The 23,241-nt window shown below is 39.3% G+C and overlaps 1 protein-coding gene across 11 annotated transcripts in view; it reads right to left on the bottom strand.

Moving 5' to 3' along the window:
* Positions 1-23,241, bottom strand: part of LOC108709705 (mitogen-activated protein kinase kinase kinase kinase 4) — a 101,183-nt gene that overhangs the window by 21,171 nt on the left and 56,771 nt on the right. For 4 of the 11 annotated variants that reach the window (XM_018249770.2, XM_018249772.2, XM_018249774.2 and 1 more), the window contains exons 7-17: positions 18,755-18,885; positions 16,640-16,694; positions 15,166-15,244; positions 14,425-14,600; positions 12,779-12,851; positions 10,524-10,734; positions 7,158-7,319; positions 5,257-5,343; positions 3,412-3,642; positions 2,674-2,835; positions 1,815-2,045 (exon numbers count right to left, since the gene is read on the bottom strand). In XM_018249770.2, the coding sequence (XP_018105259.1) occupies positions 1,815-2,045; positions 2,674-2,835; positions 3,412-3,642; positions 5,257-5,343; positions 7,158-7,319; positions 10,524-10,734; positions 12,779-12,851; positions 14,425-14,600; positions 15,166-15,244; positions 16,640-16,694; positions 18,755-18,885 (1,598 nt within the window). The remainder of the gene's footprint in view (positions 1-1,814; positions 2,046-2,673; positions 2,836-3,411; positions 3,643-5,256; positions 5,344-7,157; positions 7,320-10,523; positions 10,735-12,778; positions 12,852-14,424; positions 14,601-15,165; positions 15,245-16,639; positions 16,695-18,754; positions 18,886-23,241) is intronic. The other 7 variants (XM_041584204.1, XM_041584201.1, XM_041584202.1 and 4 more) reach the window with 3 other exon arrangements.

The following is a 23,241-nucleotide window of genomic DNA, read 5'->3' as shown; positions in this document are numbered from 1 at the left end:
TGAATGGCTTTCAAAACTTTTGGATACGAACGAAACAGAATTTTACAGCAGCAAATATGATGTTTAATTATCAGTATCCTGATTCAGGATTCTTTGTGAACTACCAGTAACATGTCAAAAACAAGTAAGCAAATTTGCAACTGTTATTAATGGGCAAGTCAACCCCAAAATAAAAACCTGCCTAATAAAAGAAAACAATATTCTAAGCAACTTTCCAGTATACAATAATTAAAAATGTTCACGGCTTTTAAAGTTATTTGTAAAAATGATTGCTATTCAAAGCAGCATTTGCTTAATGTCTGCTTGTCACTTTTTAAACAAAGTTGCAAAAGACTTGTTTCCAAAGACTTGGTTAATCAGCTGCCTTGTCTTACATTGTATCAACAATGTCTTGGCCACCAGGGCAGAGAATAAAAAGGGACAGAAACACTACTTTCAATAGCAATACATATACAAATAACTTTAAAACTATAAAAAGTGTAATAAATGTATATTGCAAAGAAGCTTAGAATAATGTTTTCTTTTATTAGGCAAATTTTTATTTTGGTGTTGACTTGCCCTTTGACAGCTTTGACGTCGATCCTAGTGGCCTCAAAGCAGATGATCATTTTTGGATTTCTGACTTAGTGGCTTGAAAACCATGTGTACTGATAAACAGACCCACCTGTAGTCTGTCAGTCTATACAGGGGCTGCCCTTATTTGGCCCCCCGAGGAACTTTTTTCATGCTTGTGTTGCTTCCCAACTCTTTCCTCAACTGAATGTGGCTCACGGGTAGAAAAGCTGGGGGACCCCTTGATATAGACCGTGGTTTTCTTGTTAAATACTCTGTTGTACGCCACAAAACTCACAAACTGTATAACTGATTATCCTTATAAACACACGCAAAGCAGCTAAAGGCATAACATCACCATACTCCTGTAAGACAATGATGAAAAACATACTTTTCAGAAAAAGGGGGCCTGTTATACCTAAAGGCCCCCATACACAGGCCGATAAAAGCTGCAGACAGACCGAGTCGGCAGGTTATTGGCCCATGTATGTAGCCCTCTGACGGGCTTCTCCGATCTAAAAAGACTAAAAATCCAGTCGGATCGGCATCGCCAAACGAGCGGATCTCTCTGTGTATGGCCAGCTTTAGAAGTGCTTCATTGAGAGCTCATTGCATTGCAAAGATCAGTGTCTGGTCTCTAATTCAACCAGGGCTGGCGGTGCGGTTTTATTGTCATCTACAGAAGGCATCTGACAAAGAGTGATCAGTCACAACTGATCGCTGAATAACATTAATTACTGAATTAAACATCCCCTAAAAATCCATAAACATCCTTGTTTTAGCAGTAAAACAGTTTTATTACAATATATTTTAAAGAAACAGTAACACCAACATGAAAGTATTTGAAAGTAATTAACATATAATATACTGGTGCTCTGCACTGGTAAAACTGGTGTGTTTGCTTCAGAAAGACTACTATAGTTTATAAAAACAAGCTAATGCGTAGCCATGGGGGGCAGCTATTCAAGCTGGAAAAAAAAAAAAAGAAGAGGCATGGGTCTGCTGTGTAACCTGTGTCTTTTGTCCTTTTTTCAGCTTGAATGGCTGCCCCCATGGCTACACAACAGCTTGTTTATATAAACTAAAGTAGTATTTCTGAAGCAAAGAAACCGATTTTACCAGTGCAGGGCAACAGTAAATTATATCTGAATCACTTTGATACACTTTCAGTTTTTGGTGTTACTGTTCCTTTAAAAAACACCTGGTGCCTAGTTAATATCATCTCTTAACAGGAAACTACTGTTCTTCTTTCTAATCCTTACCCTTGGAGGCACCTCCTCACTGTCTGATCGAGTCCAAACCCTTTGGGCTGGCTCAGAGGTTTCAGACTTAGGGTCAGAACTCTGACTTTGCACTTCACTGCGTGAAGTTTGGTGGGAATCCTGAGATCGTAGAAGGTGAGGTGCAAATTTGGGAGAAGGGTCACTGAAGGAATGGGATCGCGAGACAGGGGATACATTGTTCTTGAGGGATGCCAGATGAGACCACTGTACCTTACAAGAAAACAAGACATAACACATTTAAACTGAAGCTCTGAATATTAGGTTCTATCATTAAAAGCTCAGTTAATGACAAAAAAAAAAAATGACCGACAAAAGACAGCAAAGAATGGACTTTTGGAATGAAACATATTTTGGCAATGTAGTGAACTGCTGTTAATGTGTTATATAGTATATAGTTGCATGCATTTAAATGAGCACCAGTGCCCTCAAAGATTTTGACTAGCTGTAAATAATCCTTTATAATGACTAAAACCACCTCTTATTGTTCATAGTAATTTACATGTATTCTGTGGGAAACTATAACAAATACCCATTACTCCTATGTGAAAACAAATTCTAAAATAAATGATAATGCATAATATTGATAAAGTTAAAACAGACTGTGTACATGAAGAAAGGGAAAGCTTTTAAGCAATGCCTTGATATTAAAAATTACCTAATTGGCCTATATTTACCTTTATGCAAAGAGTATATTTATTGTAAGAATGCAGATTTACTCTAAATCTACGTTTCTATAAAATAAAATAAAACGTTCTCCCACTTGTCATTCTTGAACTTGGCCTTTTAGGCAAACAAATATATACTTTGAAAAGCGTTTCAAAACCAAATTCCAAGATACCTGTGGTTCCACTGGTCTGTGCATGGCTGGCTGAGCAGGCTCAGAATTTCCATTGGAAAATGATTCAGATCTTGAAGGCACTGATGGCTCTAACACTCTACCTGGTTGCTTAGCCTGGGCTTCAGGGGAGCCTTGGTTTGCTTTCCGAAGGCGCTCTTCTGCCTGTACCACATGCAAACCAACAAAAAATGCAACTGAGCAGATGCAAAATTCACCCACACACTTCTTATAACAAGAAATACCCCCATATGTAATATAAGGCACTAAATTTGCCCAGGAACAGTAAACCATAGCAACCAATAAGATGCTTGCTTTAAAACAGATGTAAATTCTGATTGGTTGCTATAGGTTGCTGCCCCTGGGCAAACAGTGCTGAAAGCATCCATTTTGCCTACTACAAGGTTGTCTAAGAAGAGACAGTACAGGGTCGTACAGGAAAACAAGTACAGAGGCCTACAAGGGTCGGCACGTAGGCATGTTAACCCTTCACATAGAAGGAAGTTTATCACGCTAATCTATCATTTAATAATGCCACGTTTCAGAATATGTAAAAAATTACCTGAATATTTAAAACACCATGCTGTTTTGCGCCATAGCAAATATATATTTTAGTGACAAAATCCCTTTAAGTAAATACATTAACAGGTCATCTAAACATTAGAATAGAGAACAGAACAGCAGTGCAAGTCCTGGACTGTAGGAAAGACTATACTATACAATACAGTAGTAAACCTTCACCTCTCTTATTCTTTCTGCTTGTTCATGATGAGGCTTCGGTTCTTGGATATGATAACTTTGTTTGCTTCTTTCTTGCTGGGACAGTGCAGGCTGCTGGGGCTGGGGCTGCTGTGGTGGCTGCTGCGGTCTATGGTCATGCTGTAGTGACATAAGATAGGCCTGTTCTTGCTGAAGCTGACGCTGAAGTCTTTCTGCTTGACGGTGCTCTTCCATCTCACGCCATCTATACTCCTAAGAATTACAAGAAAATTCACAAAAAGTTTTTAAATAACAAACAATATAGAAAGAGGTTGAAAACCTAACCTGGTAGATAAGGGTTACTATATACTTCTCAGTATCATAATGTACAACTTCATACCTCCCCTACCTCTGCTGCCTTTCTTTCTCATACCGAGAGTTTTAGCTCAACAACAACTGGGGAGCCATTAGTTGAAGGCCACTGTTCCAGAGGTTTCAATTGCTAAAACTATTCTACTGGGCAAGAGAATAATTTGCAAAACATTTTTTTCCTTAGTGAAACTTTAGTAGATATGATTATTTGTTATGGTTGTTTAGAAATTCTGCACAGTGCACAGTTTCATTTTTTTTTTTAATAATAGGTTCTACTCCTGCATATGATCATATACGGTCTAATCATTCATAGTGAAATCTTCATTCAATAAATAACACATTTATAATGATCATGAAGTACTGAGCAAGTTATACAAGGGGACGGCATACAATCTTAAACCTTCTTAGCGGAAACATCTGGCCTGGATATTCTAGTAGATGACAGCCAAAGTTCGCCAATGGATGGTGAGAGTTTTGATTCAACAACAACTGGGGGGCTTCAGGATAGACATCTTTGACTTGCACTAGATATCATGTTACAAACTTACCAGTAAGACAAATGGTTAGCAGACTGTTTCAAGGCCACTTCTCAGCTAAATTGATCAATGTTGCAGTTTATTGCATTTACTACCCTTTATTTATACAATATCATAACATTAAAAAGCACTAAATGTTTTGGTGAAGGGAAAAGAACTTTACTTGGTTTGCTGTATTTAGTAATCAGCAAGCAAAAGGATGACTTGCACCTGGCCATGATAGCCTTTCAGGTGGCTGTACAAGCTCTATAGATGGCAATATCCAAAATTGGCCAATAATCATGGTGGTTTACTCAGTAGGAAATAATTAAAATCTGGTCAAAATGTAGATTTTTTTTATGCTATGCAACAGATGTCATCTAGACAACAACAGAGGGGGAGGAGAGCGTCTTTGTAACCTTAAACCTATGGGAATCACTGTATTGTAGAATACTTCCCTTAGCATACCACACAAAGATAATCCATGGACTGCATATGTTGCTTTTAAAGAACGAAAAACATAGCTATGTGGTTTGTTTACTATAAAGCTAGGTTTTAATCAGGTTGTGCATAATCCAAAGATGCATTTACATCGAACATAAATCATATTATACAATGTGGCAATGGGAATGGCTCTTTAATACAGCTTGTCGTTCTCTACATAACCTGTATTTGCAATACAGCATTTACAGCTTGTGGCATAGTTTAATTTAAATGCCACTAATTAATTAAGCACACCAACATATCGGTGGGGAGAGTGTGTGTGTATATTATTCTACATTTGGGTTAAAATTCAAATTAGACATCACAGGGAGAATTCCTGGTACACAAGTGTACCCAGAAAATTTGAATGTCTGTGCTTGTCAATCTACATTACGTGACAAAGCACCTCATAAACTGCCTACCATTGTTTACACAGCTTGTGCAGCTGCATTGAACAAGGTTGACTTTTCGTTTTGACTCGTTAGTTACAGCACCAATGACTGTCAAAGAGCTTTACCAGTAACATGGCCTGCTCCTGAAGCAGCTGCTGCTGAAGGATTTCTAAGTGGCGCTGCTCCTCCTCCAGCTGTCTTCGGATATACTCCTGTCACATAAAATTTCCTACAGTTATTTTTCTTCCCCAAATCTGATGCCATTATTTAATTTGAGCAAAGCACACACTGCCTGAAAAGAAAAATTCTGCTCCAACAAATTTACACTATTGGGTAACCACACACACAAACACACAGCTAGGGGGTTATTTACTAAACTACGAATGTGAACAAAAATGTGATTTTTTATTTTTATAAAATCGGACTTTTAAAAAAAAATCACGATTTTTTCGGAATTTATTAAAACCCGAGGATGGGAAAAGTCAGAATCTGAAAATCCGGCATCTCAGACCTGTCGAGGTTGCATATAAGTCAATGGGAGAATTCCCAATGACTTTTTGATGTGCGCTGGGTTTTTGGCAATACCCCGAAGTTTTTGAGCAAAATTTGGGTGAAAAATCTGAAAAAATTGTGAAAATCTGATTTTTTTCGGATGTTTTCCCACAAACAACATCTTCGGGAAAGTGTACTGATAAATAAGCCCAAAAAACCTTTGTGGATTTGGTCAGAATTTTTTTCAGAAAATATTGAGATAATATCGGACTTTGATAAATAACCCCCCTAGAGTTTAGAAAATCCCTATGTATGTTTACTATTAACAATACTGCCCTTGTACTCCAGAAAAAAGTTTTAAGAAAAAGCTCCATCCAAAGAACAACAGCTGTTTTGAAGGCCTATCAATATTTACCTTTGGACATTTTGAGCCTGTATATATAAAGGCTATTTTTTCAGATGGAATTTCTAGCATGGTGGGTCGCTTGTGTTTTGAGCAGCCTTTTGGCTGGCTTTCACACCTCTGTTAATAACCCTAATAAACTGTGTTACAAATTTAAATATTTTTGTTAAATACATTTTCCTCAACTATTCTACTTTGGTTACTCATCAACTTAATCAGGAATAGATAATGCACACAATGAGCTTATACTTGGTCTAAAACAGCTAACAGTAGGGGTGCTTAACCATAAGTACTTATGCGCCTATTTGATCTTTGCTTTATGTGGATTTAGGTTATTGAAAATGCAGTATAGAATAGACTAATAAAAGGGCAGGATCATAATACTTGTGCCAAACACAGAATAATAGTATAAGCAGCATGTGTTTAAGGCTGGTACAGTAAAATGACCTAGTCATAAGCTTGTTCTAAAGCAGGCCATACACTGAAAGATCTGCTATTTGGCAAGGACATTAAACAAGCAGATATTGGATTAGCCTGATGATATTTCATCAGGATGATACAACCCTCTGTCCCTTAGCCCAGACAAGAACATCACAACAATGAGGATACAGGTGGTCAGTTTGTAGTTTATACCTGCCTGATAAACATCTGCCCAATTTTTAGCCAGATATTGGTTGGGTAAGCCCTTTGGAGGGCCCCATACCGACAGATCAGCTGCCGACTCGGTCTGAGGGACTGAAAAGGCATCTTAAATCTACCCATGCATGGCTACCTAATAACTGCAATTATAAAATTATAAATATTATATGTTTATATTGAGCTGCAATGTAGGGTGACCCTGAAGCACAAAGTAATAAACTATAGCCGATTTAACTGTATGCAAATGGCAGAATCCTGAAATCAGTTTGGCTATAACAAGAGGCACACAGTGATATCTTGCTAACAAGTAAAGTTAAATTCTTAAGCAGCATGATCCATTGCTCTTTTGGAAAACCACCAAGCATCAGATTATCACTACTAGATCTGGGTGTGGGGTATATTACAGATTTTTTTATGGCAGATTAACAAGTTATATTTTTGGATGAAGCCACTTACAAATAAATCAAACATACTTTAAAGTGTGTTACAAACCTGCTCTCTTTCCACTCTTCTTTTCTCTTCCTCTGCTCTTCTCCTTTCTTCCTCTTCCTTACGTCTTCTTTCCATCTCCTCCATTCTCTTCTTTTCCTCTTGCTCTCGCCTTCTTTGTTCTCGTTCCTGCTGCCGACGGGCCTCACGTTCTCTTCTTTGTTGCTTTCAAAGAAAAACAGCCTTGTCGCTCATTTAGGAATTTGGATGAGAACGTATGATGATGGAGGCTAATTTTACAGTTTAAAGTTAAAATAAATTCTATTTTTGTATGTCTAGTTTCCATTATATGAGTAAAATTTGATGTAGTGCCTATCTTTTCTTATGCCTTTATACTTCTAGTATGTACCTCTCCTAATGAATCTTTAAAAAAAACTTCCTATAGTCTGCATAAAAGATCCACAGTTAAAAGAGATCATTAGTAAGGTTGTAAATTTCAAGGACAGCAGTGACAGGACAGCATTTTTTATTAAAGAGTATTTGCTACCATAAAAATTCCCATCATATGATTTGATAGTCAATAAAATGAGAGGATTTCCAAGGCTCTAAACACTTGTATGGCAATGTTAATAAAGAAGAAAAAGGTTAATCATTAGAGGGTGCCAAACTTTAGGCACCCCCAGTGATTGTAATCACTTCCGGATGCCCCAGGCTAGTGCACCAGTCTGATTAAATCTTTGCTTAAAGGGGTTATTCACATTTAATTCAACATTTAGTATGATGTAGACTGATATCTTGAGACAATTTGCAATTGAATTTCATTGTTTATGATTTGTGGGTTTTGAGTTATTTTTTTATTCAACAACTCTCCAGTTCACAATTTCACCAATCTGGATGCTAGGGGCCAGAATGATTTGAATAATATAGGAATAGGGGAGGGCCTGAATAGAAATATACTCTAAAAATACATGTTAATAATAATAATAATAATAACGAGTATTAAAAAATGGCAAAAACAGTACATAGCCTCACAAAGCATTTGTTTTTAAAAGGGGTCAGCGACCCTTATTTGAATGCTGGAGAGTGTCAGAAAAAGGTAGCAAATAATTTTAAAGCTATAAAAAGAAAACTGAAGACCAATTGAAAAGTTGCTTCGAATCCACCCCTTTAAGTATGAGTCAAGAATGATTCAAGCAAGTTTATATTATATGAATATTTGAAATTGTTTGGCAGTGCTGTTAAACAGTAAAGTTTCAGAAACGATTATACCTACATAGCATCCATAAGGTATCCTGATTCATCACATATCTAAGTCAGGTCAGTCACCAACTAATTGCCATTGAATGATGTTGAAATAACACTGAAGTATTGCATACAACCTCAGTGCTCTAAGGTTAAGTCTAAAAAGGTGAAACGTGAGGCTGGCAATAAAACTTGAAATTTGTTTCTGAAGAAACCATAAAAAAAAAAAAAAAGAGTAATGTATGCTGGGGGTTGCTAAGAAAGGGAAGTAAAAGAAAACAGGGTTCAAATAAATATAAACAATTTACAACTTAAGAAAACTGGAAGAAAATAAACCTTAAAGGAAACAAAAAAGTACAGTTCCACCAGCTGCATAATAAACACAGCTGTCATTCTACTCTTTCAGGTCAGGTTTAAAATGTGCCATTGTCTGTGTGCCAAATAAAACCATTAAGAAGCAGTATTTAAAGTGTTCACTATTTCTGCTGCTTTCCACTCATCACCCTGGCCTTACAGTTCAGTACCTTACTTTATAAGCCTGTGTTTGCAAATGGAATGTAAGGAAAATGTGGATTATTTTTAAAGTGTTTACCTTCCTTCTAGTTTACAGCACACAGTAAAGGGTGAAAAGTTAAGTATGTTTCAGATTCTTCCTGTATTGAACTAAACTATGGATTAATATCAATAAAATATGCTTGTTTGTGGGAATTGATTGAAGTACAGTTGCCTATTTTAACAGCCTTTATGGAGTTATAGGGATGACGGCAAACAAGAGTTAGCGAAACATATTTCCATACATTAAATGAAGGTGGTAGTAGAACGGGAACCGCATATTATGTCAGCAGTGCATTAAAGGATACACTCCTACCCACAAATCTTAATATGAAATAGTTTTTTTTTATTTATTTTTTTGTTTGTTTGATGTTATACAATTTTTACATTGCTATGAACATGTAGTAGGAGCACACTCTGCTGGTCTGTCTTGTCAGGGGCTAGGAAAAACTCCAGATGTTCAATGGATGAGAAACAGCAAAAAGTATTTTTTTCATGTTACAGTTGTGAAGTTGCTGCTGCAGAAATTTTTGGACATGGGGGGGGGGGACTTCCTATATAGTAGAATGGAAAACATGCTGCCTATGATACATATTGGCACTACTCAATATGGCAGCAGTCAGAACTCTCACAGAACAACTGCCTCAGCAGAACTGTGGTTTTGGCTATAACAATATACTATCCTCTGCCATTATGTGACATTCTTACTAAACTAACTAACCTCTGTATTGTCCGCATCGAAAATATAAAGGCATTTTTCAAATATACTTCAGTTATTGTCTATGAGCAACAAAGACATTCCCTCTAGGCATTTCTGCTTCCTTAATCCAAGATATTATTGTAGTGAAAAATGAATTTAACCAGTTGAATGATGAGAACAGGACCAAACACAAAAAACTTCAAAGCAAGATTATCTTGGCCAAATCAAGCTACCAGGAGGGCCTTTCTGGTTGTGCTCTTTTCAGCTTTTGTTCCTACATTTAATTTACAGCAGGTAATGAAAGGGGGGCACTTTCAAAAATGTTTCTGGTTTGCATAATGTACTAAGCGGACATAGAAAAACATAAGCTCAGTACAGCAAAATATAGTTTGATAAAGGAAAGCTATAACCTACATTCTGATCCAGTGCAAAAGATATCATGGTTTTTCATAAATTATTTGCAAGCCAAGTTAAGGTTGTCTGGAAAATGTATTCTCACAGCAAATGGTTTTAAACATTTGTAGTAGATGCAACTTGTCATTATAAAATGCAATATGCACTACAAAATATATAAAGAAAATTTATAGCGACACATTTCAGTCTTCTTAAATTTGTTATTGAGCTTCCATTCAGGAATGTTTTCACTTGCTTTCGGATATACCTTAAAAATTTCCTGGACAAAACAAACAAACAAAATGATGCACCTGCTGTACAGAATTGTGTATGTGTTTAGTCACACTATTTATTCAACACTACAGTATTTTTACTCAAAAGCAGAGGACTGCGAAGGGTATCCAATCCTCCATCAACAAAACCCAACAAGCTGGGGTACTGTACAAACCATATATTATAAGTGGTTCAGAAAGAGCACTGTTAAAATGTTGTGTGTGCACAGAACTGTGGATATGTGGCAAGGGAGTTAACTGAATGTATACCTCTTCAAGTCTCCTTCTTTGCTCTTTCTGCTGTTCTATGCGCTTCTGTCTCTCTGCCAGGAGCTGTCGTTTGTATTCCTCCTGTTCTCTGAGCTGTTGCTCCTGCAGCAGCTGTTGCCTTCGCAAGGCCTCAGAGCGCTCCTTGTTCTCCTGCTGCAGTCTCAGGAAATCACGTCGGAGTGTCGATTCCCCAGGCACATTAACAATGGAACTGAAACAACAATATTTGTAACATTTTGTCAGGATACAGAAACTGGTATTGGCATTACCCAGGGAAAGTAGTGCAAAAAACTTTCATTGGCAGATTGGTTAAAAATATAGCACAAGAGAAGTATGTACCTTTATTTGAGAAGTAATAACTTGAAGTAAAAAAAACATCGTTTCCCAAACACTAAAGCCAAAGCACCCAAAATCATGTTTTCCCATACGAGATTAAGTCGACAATAGCAGCACTACTGCTCCAAGCGTGCCACTTTCTCTTAACCTGCTTTCTTGCTTATTCATAGAATTTGTAATTCACCTTCAAGTTGACTTTTACTACGTTATACTTTGTTCCAGTCTGGGCAAAGTTTTTAAATGGTGTTCAATTTTTATAGTTTTGAAATGATTACACTTCTTTCAACATTGCAAGATAAAATATCACTGAACTCGGCAACCAAAAACAGTTTCTCAACAAGATATGATATTGATTTGTTATTACGGGTATGGGACCTGTAATCCAGAAAGCTTGGGACCTGGTGGATAACTGATCTTTCCATAGTTTAGATCTTCATTCCTTAAAGGGATCCGGTCATCGGAAAACATGTTTTTTTTTTAAAAACGCATCAGTTAATAGTGTGTAGGGATGTGAAAATCTTAGACACCCTTACACTTTACAGACAGGCACATCCCTAGTAATATGGACACCTCAGTGGGTCCTTATGGGGACCTTGTGCTTATGTAACCCCTGCAGTTCACACAGTGTACACCAGATGGCACTGTGCCAGAGTATAAAAGGTTTAGGAACCATGTGTTCTGGGTCCATTGCGTTAGCCCAACCAAGCAGGCTGGAAGGGAATGGGTAGTGTTGACCCTAGGCGCCTTGGCCCTAGTAATTAGACAGCTATACTCGTTTATAGATCACTCTAGGAGTGATTGATAGAGAGGTTATTTAGTTGAGCAGCTCAAGGCTCCGCCGAGGAGATTAGAGAGATTAAGATCCCAGGGTATTACTGACCCAGAGTAAGGAATCAAGTGTTGAGATAGGGATGTCAGGAGTTCCCCTAGTCTGCCACTGGAAGATATCCTGAAAACTGGGCAATTACCCATCACATGCTGTCAACTTACTCTCTGCTGTATATTCCCTAGCCTGTGGGGATTCAGCCTATACGTGCTGTGAGTATAAGCTTCCTTTATGCTGCTGTTTATGTTCTATGCTCCATTGTGGATCAATGTGCTAGATGATCTACAGTATGTGCTATTGTTCAATAAACACAGTTCTTGGTTCAAACGTTGAAGAACTACTGGCGCCCATCATTGTGCTATCACACCCAGTTACACTACACCCTGCCTCCACCGCGTTGCGAGGGCTTACCCCTGAGAAAGAGAGCTCATCTGTGGTCTCAGCCCACAAAGGAAAGTAGCTAAAACTGCCCTAGCACAAGTCAGTTTACTATAGCGCTACAAGTGCTACTCCAGCAGAATTCTGCACTGCAATACATTTCCATTGACAATATGTCTAGCCCCATGTCAGATTTCAAAATTGAATATAAAAAAAATCTGTCTGCTCTTTTGAGAAATGGATTTCAGTGCAGAATTCTGCTGGAGCAGCACTATTAACGGATTCATTTTAATAAACCCAATAGGCTGGTTTTGCTTCCAATAAGGATTAATTACATCTTAGTTGGGATCAAGTACAAGCTTATGTTTTATTAGTACAGAGAAAAAGGAAATTGTTTTTAAAAATTTGGAATATTTGGATAAAACGGAGTCTATGGGGGATGGCATTTCCGTATTTCGGAACTTTCTGCATAATGGGTTTCCGTATAACTTTTAATGAATTATATTTCTATTCATGTCCTCTGACATTATCCTATGCTGCTACTGTACGAGATGCTAGCAACCAGAAAACTACTTAGGTTCCAAGCAGGAGAGATGAAGGACAAAAAGTTTCAGACATAAAACTGTCTACATCATCTACAAAAACCAAGTCAAAAAATTACAGTATATTAAAGCAGGATATTAGGTCATTGTATTTAGCAACGTGCATTTAATACCTTGGTTCTCCTTCCTGTTCAGGCACTTCCTCTTCCTCCTCTTCACTTCCACTATATTCATACTCCGTTTCATCTAAACACAAATGCATACACAGGTTTTTTTTAGTCATCGTGAAAAAAACACAAATGCTCTAATTAGAACCAAGCTTTAAAAACAGAATGTGAATGAGTGGCAGGGGCCATATAATGAACCCTGACAATTCAATGTTTTGCTTAAATGTCTATGCTGTGCCTGGTTTTCTCTTTTTGCCTGCACCTTTTTTATTGGCTGCAATAACTCCAGTGGAGGTCCCAACAGATTCAATGCTTGAATCTTGCAACTTCTGAAATAGGCAAATCTTGCCAGAAAGGGGTCAGAGCACATTTTTTTGTAATAGATAGGGTTGTCAGCGCTGATTTTTAGTAGTCTGAAACTGCTAGTATTTAACTATATTTAACCATAAGGCTTCTCCAGTTATAAACTGTAAAATCTCTGATTGGTTTGGTAACTGGTTATTTTTAGGAAGCTTATGATTCTGTGGGATTCTCTGAGATAGCACTGAGTAGGGGATTAAAACATGCTGATCATGTGTGAATATTGCAAATATAAGTGAGCCTTTATGCATGAGACATATCCAATCAGGAGTCTCTCTGCATAGTTTTACGTTCCATCACCAACTATGCTCCCCAAACTTCTTAAATGCTGGAAAAAGCTTATAAACATTGTCTTGAGGGCTGGCCAAGCTAAAAAGGAGCTATTCTCAGCAAGAAGGCAGCAGCACTCAAGTCCTCAGCACCATATGACAACAAAGTAAGTAATGAACACATAGTAGACAATATTTTGACCGGAGAAGCTAACTGCCTTGTAAATAGTTATACTTCTCTGTAGGCATGAGTAGCAGTGTACATATACTGTATATCCAAAGAATTCTTGGTACATGTTTAAAAATGTTTTAAAAAGGGCTTGTGCTGCACATATGTTTTGCCTTGTGTTTTATGTAAAATCTGATCCGCGCCAGTCCAATTTAGAGGTGTAAGTGCACTGGTAAGCACAGTATTGGCCTGTGTGCACACAAACAAACAATTCAGAAATTAATAAGTGCATTGCTTTGTATTTCTGCCCCAATGCACTTACACCAGGGAGTTGATTGGCTTTTTCTCCATCTGCACTTATACACAGCTAGAGAAACAGCTTGGAGCGGCATTAGTCTTAGGATAAAATGGGAAATTGAAGCTACTGCGTGTTTGCTCTTGCAAGATAAATAAATTACTGGTGCAGAGATAAACTCCTCCTAACAAAACAGTCATGACAAAGAGGGAGGTTTTATACAGGCCATGACATGCTAGATGAGTCTGGCTGAAGGATTTATCTTGGGCAAAATAGGCACCTGTCTTTGCCACATTGTTTACAGTGTAGTTCAGAGCTCCAAAGTGAGCAACTAGCGGGGAGGTAGCAAGTGTCAGCTAGAAGGGCGTGTTGGGATCAACTGGTTGAGACGGCATGCAGCTGAGGTGGAGGTTGGGGAATGCAAGCTAAGAGCAGGCAGACTGGTGTTGTGCCAATTAGTATTGCCATTGGCACCAATATTACTTGGCCTAGCCCTGATCTGGGCAATCATGGTTCAATTAAAAATGATATAATTCTAAAACAGAGTAGGGTCACCAACCTTTCTCTCCTCTCTTCTTCCTTGTTCTGTCTATGTGATCTTTCAGCTGGATTCTGACTTGCCTTTCATTTGGCTGATCTCTTATAAATGGATGCTTTAAGAGTTGTTCTGTTGGGGGACGCTGCGTGTAATTTTTCACAAGGCAGCCTTCTATAAAGTTAAAGAACTTCTTTGACCTAGATTGTAAACAGAGATGAGAAATGCTATTAGTAGAAGAACATAAATGTTAGGAAAGTCTTCTACGAATTAAACCATTAATACTGAAATTATATATATATATATCCTTCACAATAGACCAGCAGAGACATTAATGGCAATGCCATATGGAGCTGAACGTTGTTCTGCTGAAACACGCAGGACAAGAATTAGCCTCTTACCTGGCCGGCACCATTGTGGCACCATTATGGCGGATTTTCACTGAGTTTAGATTCTCACAGGCCGAGTTTAAACCTCGTGTGGCATTTACCTAATTATATATGACCCCCATTTATCTCCAATTTGTTGCAAAGTTATACGTTGCCATGATTATGTCAAACCTGTAGTTCTTCAGTTGTTGACGGACAACTCGTAATAATATACAAAAGTCTTTGGCTACAATGGAATGAGAACAACTGCAGATCACGAGGAATCAAGACGAAAGCAAAAGGCAAACCTTGATCCCATTCAATACCACATTTATAATGCCTTACTTCTCAATGCCTTCTTAGAATAGCCACCATTCTGGGGAAAAGTTCAGCTTACCATTTCTTGGATTTTAGCCGAGGTGGAGGATTTCTTGGAATAAGGAACAGGGCTCGCATTGGATGCATATCGCACAGAGCTAAGAGAAGCAAAACCATTGTTTAATGTAATGCTTAAAGGAATTGTTCAGTGTAAAAATAAAAACTGGGTAAACAAATAGGCTGTGCAAAATAAAAAAATGTTTCTAATATAGTTAGTTAGCCAAAAATTTAATATAAAAAGGCTGGAGTGATTTGATGTATAACATGTCAGTCAGATCACTACTTCCTGCTTTTCAGCTCTCTTGGTTTACACTGACTGGTTACCCTGGCTACCAGGCAGTAACCAATCAGAGACTTGAGGGGGGGCCACATGGGTCATATCTGTTGCTTTTTTAATCTGAGCTGAATGCTGAGGATCAATTACAAACTCACTGAACAGAAACGTACCATGTGGCCCCCCTTCAAGTCGCTGACTAACTCAAGAGTTATAGAACTGAAAAGCAGGAAGTTGGATTCTGGCTGTTTTATTAGACATCTGTTCACTCCAGCCTTTATATATTAAATTTTTGGCTAACTAACTATATTAGAAACATTTTTTATTTTGCACAACTGTTCCTTTAATAGAATGATGCAACCATACAAACAGACACATTTGCAAGAAGGGCAGATGCAAGAAATCAGCTCTGATCTCTCTAGACCTCCTATTCTAGCCTTTAAAGCCCATGGCATTTCTGTATATCCCTATATATTGAATATGTAAATATTAATATTTATTCTATAATGATTTTTCATAGATTCTTTTTTTCAAGTAATGCTGAACATGCAGGCCTTTTTTTATGATGACCATTTAACAGCAAAAAACAAGTCTATAGTCTATAGGAGTGTTCCCCAACCAGTAGCTTGCAAGAAACATATTGCTCATCAGCCCCTTCTATGTTGCTCCCTGTGGCCTCAAAAAAGGTGTTTATTTTTTTAATTTCTGGCTTGGGGCAAGTTTTGGTTACAGAAAAAGCAGGTTTTCTGCCAGAGCTTCCTGTAGGCTGCCAATTCACTACTTGCCTACCTAATAGCCAATCACAGCCCTTACATGGTGCCCCTGGAACTTTTTTCATGCTTCTGTTGCTTCCCCAACTCTTTTTACATTTGACATCGCACAGTCATTTAAGAAGTCACAAGCTGAATCCTGAATTGCGTTTGACATGCACTCAAATGGAAATATACCCACCAAATGAACTTCCAAAAGTTAACGTGATACTGATTATCACAAGATTGTATTGCTAAATCTATGCCATCTCCAAGCCCTGATAACGTGGGGTCAGCACAGTTTTTTCAAAAAGAGCTACAGCTGCATGAAATTCCAGGGCTAACTTCCTAAAGGAACACCTGTTGCTTAGGTTTCTGGTACTCAGCAGAAAATTGTATCAGAGATATGGCTGCTAGATGCAAGCAGGGGTAGAGCAGACTGAGTAGAAAGAAAATACTAAAGAACTTACGTGGAGCACCTTCTGCCATTTCAATTGCTGTAATACCACATGACCAAAGGTCACTCTGAAAAACACAAGGGATACAACAACAAAAAACAATTATCAGAAGCTGTACAACCTAAACGAGCTGCAGCATAGCACACACTTTACTATGGAGGAAAACAAAAAGTTTTCTATAACAAAACAAACATGTAGTGACACAATGTTTTTAGCTGTATAGGAATGATACATCACTATAACTGGCTTTTCCCTAGTGAAAAAATACCCTATTATGATGCAGCCAAACAAGTTTTGAAGTGGAGGGTTTTACTTTTAGCAGCCATTATCTTTAGGGCCATAGCACTTTAGCATTGTTGAGTTCAAGGGGACAGCGGAGACTAAAGACCCCCATATATGGACCCATAAAAGTTTCTGAGTCGACAGCTTATTGGCCTGTGTGTGGGGCCATCCGACGGGCGCCCCCGATCATTATCTGGCCAAAAGTCGGCCAGATGCCGATCGGGCAGGGTAAAAAATCCTGTCAGATCGCAGCCGCATCTGCTCGTTGATATGGTCCCATGTTCCGACCGCCAGTATTGCCTCCATTCTGATCCAATTGTTGAGCCCTAGGGCCCATGATCGGATCAGCCTGATATCGCCCACCTCAATGTGACATCGCCAAACGAGCAGATCTCCAAGTGTATGGCCACCTTAAAACTTCAGTCACGTCTGGCTGCTTCTTGACCTGTGGCCTGTGTATTATCGCAGGCTGAGAAAAAGTTGAGCCACGATTTCTTGGCCCTGTGCAACTTTAGCCTAATGCACAATACCTACTTCACTGCAACCAGTTAGTATGCAGTGTGTTTTCATATCACCGATAAGAGCTGGTCATAAGAATCGGATATGAAGGACAAAGCCATGTGAAATTATTTTATGCATATCTGCAATATTATTATAAATAATAAACCACATATATACATAATTATTGGGGACCTGGCACCCAGGCATATGTTGTATAATAAAAGTGCTTGTCACATATATACATAATTATTGGCGGGTTTTATAATATTCAGCATAATGTTACAATGACAATTACTAATTTAACCATATATGTAAATGTTGAACAGGAAGACCTAGGCCAGACAATTTTAAGATGCAGCTTAGGATATTGACCTGGTTATGTATTCTACCAAACCATATATTATAAACTATTGACCAGGTAATGACTAGCTGTAGGATAGAGTAGGATCTGCTCTGTTCACTCCAGTGACATCTCTGAAAAACCAGTGTGTATAGTAATGTAGTTTTAGGAACTTTGTTAAGACCAACATACTGAAAAGAAAAAAGTAATTTGAACAAAACAAATACACTGGGCCAATTTATTATGCTGTGTTATTCAATACAACACAAATCACAGTTTGAACACCACCACATAAACTTCTATCATAGCTGACAGAAAATATTTGTACACAGCAACTTCCATAAGAACGGGTCCTGGGGACCTGGCACACAGGTATATGTTGTGGATGTTACTGGACTATTGTCTTCTAGAAGCAATTATATCAATGCATTTAAAACTTTATAAGATACATTTTTGGCCTCTGGGCAGCTGACAAACTTCAAAATCTAGAGTATGATTTGAAATCAGCATGTAGCATAATATGTAATATGCACATGTAAGAAATATGCAGTTTTTTTTTTTCAAAGCTGTCCCTGCACAGTGTACCCAGCAGTTTGTCTCTTACGGTTTGGAGATGATGCTTAAACATATCATAATCCTATAGATTAAGCAAATATTTCATAAGAATGTTTTAATGTATAATTACAGCTATTAACCAATTCTTTATACATTAAAGTTCAGACCTGGTCCATTTATCTGTTTTTATCTTGTGATGTAAACATTTTACTGTTATTAATAAAATATGTCATATTTATGACTGTATGTTCTATTTTTTTTTAAAAAAAATTCAATAAAAATATTGAAACCTAAACATATCATAATAATGTTAAATATGTCGTTTAAACCCCACTTTTTGGGAGATCATGTTTCATTGTATTTTTATACTGGAATCCCTAATACTCATTGCCATCAGATGTTTTTGCTGTTGACATGTTTCTGCAGAGAATTCTTCCCTTCTCACTCACTCTGTAGTCATAGGTAGCATCTGGGTTCTCATCACAGGCAATAACCTCTGGAGCCATCCAGTATGGTGTGCCAATAAATGTGTTCCTTCGGCCCACTGTCCTGTCCAGCTGTGCACTAACTCCAAAATCCACTGCAGAAAACAATGATAAAAGTGGGTTGATAATCAGATAAATAAAAAAACACATTAACCTAATTAAAGGCAGCAGTTAGCACAAGGAATCTATAAGCCATTGATGCTTCTAAACACAGATTTTATAAAACGGCATGAAATCAATATGGTTTAGCAGCACTGCAACTGTCCTTTAGTGACTAGGGATGCCGAATCCTTCTGCCCGGCCGAACCAAATCCGAATTTGCATATGCAAATTAGGGGCGTGGCAAGAAATCACAGGACTTTTTGTCACAAAACAAGGAAGTAAAAAGTGTTTTCCCCTTACCGCCACTAATTTGCATATGCAAATTAGGATTTGGATTGGTATTCGGCCGAATCTTTCGCGAAGGATTTAGGGGGTTCTGCCGAATCCAAAATAGTGGATTCGGTGCATCCCTTTATCACCATCACTTTTTTTTTTTTTAAAAAGGTAAGTTTTATTTCTTTTTGAGACACAGAACATACATACATAACAGACAGTCAAGCAGACTGGTTCATACAAGGTATAAGAAATAGTTGAGCATACAAGTTGACTCCAAGCATAATAAAATAATCATCGCTATGAGATAAAGAAGGACTTCTGGGATAACCGAACACCTGAGTGACTTTACGGGCAATATAGGATGAGTTGAACCACCACCATTACGACCCATACGCTCTGCGCAACTACTGTTCAGTCTGGGGGGTTCGGATCTATGTCAGCCCATGAGCCCCATATGTTGTCAAATTTCGTGGGCGTGCCCCTGGACTCATAGGTAAGTTTATAAAGGGGTAGTACATTGTTAACCAGTTGAACCCACGCTCTAAGAGAAGGTGATAGGTTGCCCATCCAGTGCATTGCAATGGTTTTCTTTGCGTAAAAAAGGAGGATACGGCAATTCTGGGGTATTTGGCTGGGACCAGTTCTTCCAAGACCCCCAAATGACAAACGGACAGGGTGATAACCCTCGGGAAATCAAGGTTATCTGCTAGATAATTAACCACACGCGTCCAGAAGTTCAAAATATATCGGCATTCCCATAGTAGGTGGAAGAAGTCCGCGCCTGGTTGCTGACACCTAGGACAATTGTCAAGGGGGATTCGGCCCATTTGTTTAAGACGTACGGGGGTTATATACACATGGTGTATAATTTTATACTGTATCAATTTATCCTTAAGAGAGATAAGACCGGAGTACACATTATCTATCGCCTCCTCCCAGTCCTCCTGTGTAAGACCTGTAATTTTATTAGTCCACCACTCTTGAGTAGTCAGGAAGGGTTTAGGTCCAGATAGTAGAAGCCGGTGATATAGCCGGGACACCAATTTGCAGGGGCTAGGGTCACGGAGAGTTTCTTCTATAGCAAGGGAGGACTGTTGGGGGGGTAAGGGTACCAAATTGGGAGTAAAAAGAATGGCAAAGCTGAAGGTATTGAAATAGCAAAAGTTGCGTCGGGTGGGTCTTACGCTGGAGAGCACAATATGTGGGGAACACCTGGGGATCGAGAAGATCTTTTAGGCATTTAATGTCTTGATTTGGCCAGAATATGAAATCTGGTAGGTGTCTGAAGTGAGGAAGGTATGAGTTTCCCCACAAAGGTAGGTTTCGAGATACTAACGGAGGAGCATAGCCCAAAACCTTAAGGGCTACCTGCCAGGATTTGTGAGGGGTGGTCAAAGTAGTTGGTAGAGGGCTATAGTCCCTAAGGGAACGATATGGAAAATTTCGGAGACCTTCCCATGAGGCTACAATAAGAGCCTGTAACTGCGAGTTTGGGTTATACGGGTCTGGGTGAAAGCACCAGTGGAGGTTATAAAGTTGTGAAGCCAGATAATACAGATGGAAGTTGGGGAGAGCCAGGCCACCCTCCTCACATGGGGCACATAACTTGGTCCAAGCAATTCTGGGTGTTTTATTATTCCAAAGGAAGGGGATCATGATCTGGTTAAGGCGCTTGAAGAAGTGTTTAGGGAGATATATGGGCGCATTGTGGAGCAAATAAAGGATTTTGGGGAGATAAACCATTTTAATAAGATTGACTCGACCCCATAGAGATAGAGGTAACTTTGTCCAACGGTTCAGTGTAGTGGTCAGGTTGGTAAGGAGTGGGTCTAAGTTGAGAGAGACATATTTTGTAACATCTGCCTGGATTGTCACACCGAGGTACTTGAACTGGCTGGCCCACTCTAGAGGGGTCTCTGCTGGCAAAGGTCGAGGTTGATTGTGGTCAATGGGGAATAAGACAGACTTTTCCCAATTCACCCGCAGGCCAGAGAAGGAGCCAAACCGGTTGACCAGGTCTAAAAGGGCAGTAAGGGAGTCATTAGGGTCGGCCAGGTATATAAGACGATCATCAGCAAATAGAGAGATTTTTTCTTGTACAGTGCCGAAGGTTAAGCCTTTTATCCGAGGGGACTGCCTGATCAGTATTGCCAAAGGTTCAATCGCAAGGGCAAATAGGGCTGGGGAGAGGGGGCAGCCCTGTCGCGTACCTCTTGTTAATGCAATGGGGGGCGATATGAGGCCATTGACTCTAACTCGCGCCGTGGGATTCCTGTAAAGGAGCTTAATCCAAGTTAAACACCGGGGACCAAACCCAAAACGGGTCAGAACCTCCCACAAGAAGTCCCACTCCACCGAATCAAAAGCCTTAGCAGAGTCCAAGGAGGCTACGACTCTGGTGCCTGTCTCTACATGAGTAATTTGTAAGTTAGTAAAGAGTCTGCGAAGGTTAATGTTGGTGGAGCGCCCAGGCATAAAGCCAGATTGGTCAGGGTGGATCAGGTCTGGGACCACCCGTTGGAGGCGGGAGGAAAGTATTTTAGCTAGGATTTTAGCATCCGTGTTGAGCAGGGAAATAGGACGGTAGGAAGAGCATCGGGTAGTGTCTTTACCTGGTTTTGGGATAACTACTATAAGGGCTTCATTGAATGAAGGGGGCAATGAGTTACTATCAAAAGCCGATTGGAGGGTGTCGAGGTATTTTGGAACTATTTGATCTGAGAGGGCTTTGTACCAGTCTGGAGGGAGGCCATCCGGCCCAGGCGTCTTATTAGGGGGTAATGAGGCAATGGCATCCGTAACCTGGTCAAAGATACGTTGATTCTGATAAAGTAAGGCTTTCCTGGTGAGGGAAATAGAGGCCTGGGAGAGGGTGTTTTGAGCCTTCAAAAGATCAGTGTAATTAGCAGGGGTAGGATCCTGAGTGTGTAATGAAAGAGCTTGCTGGAGGTCATTTTCCGCAGCAGAGACTCGTTCTAAGGTAGCATTTCTGGCTTGTGATATGGCCCCCATGAGAGTACCACGCATAACTGCTTTGGAAGCATCCCATAATGTTTGCTGGGGGGCAGAACCCGCATTATAGGTCCAATATTCCCCATAAGCTTGGGCATTAGCATCAGCCACAGTATTATTTTTGAGCCAAAGAGGGCTCAGGCGCCATAGTTTATCTGTAGCTGCAGGGTTCCACCGTAGTGTGAGTTGTAACGGGGAGTGGTCAGAGAGGGACTGGGGTAAATACTTGACCTGGTCAATAACGGACAGGAGCTCCATTGAGACAAGGGCTAGATCAATTCTCGAGAAGGTCTTGTGGGTTGGAGAATGACAAGAGAATACTCTTTGAGATGGGTGTTTCCATCTCCAGGGGTCAGTCAGTTGCAGGGCTTCTGCCCATGAGGTAAGGTTAGTCAGGGTGCGAGGGTCGGGCCTAGTTTGTCCAAAGAGGGATTTAAACAGCAATTAAAATCCCCTAGGATACAGAGTGGGCTGGGGGGAATTCAGAGAGCTTGGTCACCATTAAGTCCAGGATCGACACTGCGAATGGCGGCGGCACATATATGTTAACTAAAAGAATGGGTTTATTGGCAATAAGACCATGGAGTATCAGGAATCTGCCATAGTGGTCTAGATGGAGCTTCAAGAGTTCAAAAGGCAGACTTTTTCTGATTTATATAGACACCCCCCTCGAGTGCGATGAGAATGTTGAGTGGAAATGCCAACCCACCCATGGCTTTTTTAATGCCAAAATGTTTTGCCCAGTAAGGTGCGTCTCCTGGAGGAGAATGATAGAAGGGGGGTATTTTTTCAGGTAGTTGAACATTAGGCTCCTCTTAAATTTAGAATTGAGATCACCATCACTTTAGTCACAGCTGTAAATATTGGCCTGGCAAAATGGAAATGGCTTCTCAGACAGCAAAAACACTGTAAAATGACTACTGGTATTGGAATTTTCTTCACATTTCTTGTCTTATTTTAGTACATCCCATTAGAAACTAATTACCTCCAAAATATAAAAAGCATACATTCATATCTACTTTCATCTTGTATATATACAGGTACATGATCCGTTATCCAGA

The sequence above is a fragment of the Xenopus laevis genome, chromosome 2S (genome assembly GCF_017654675.1).
Source record: "Xenopus laevis strain J_2021 chromosome 2S, Xenopus_laevis_v10.1, whole genome shotgun sequence".
Taxonomy (NCBI): Eukaryota; Metazoa; Chordata; class Amphibia; order Anura; family Pipidae; genus Xenopus; species Xenopus laevis.
The sequence above is the reverse complement of the archived record's forward strand: the minus strand, read 5'-3'. Positions and strand labels throughout refer to the sequence as shown.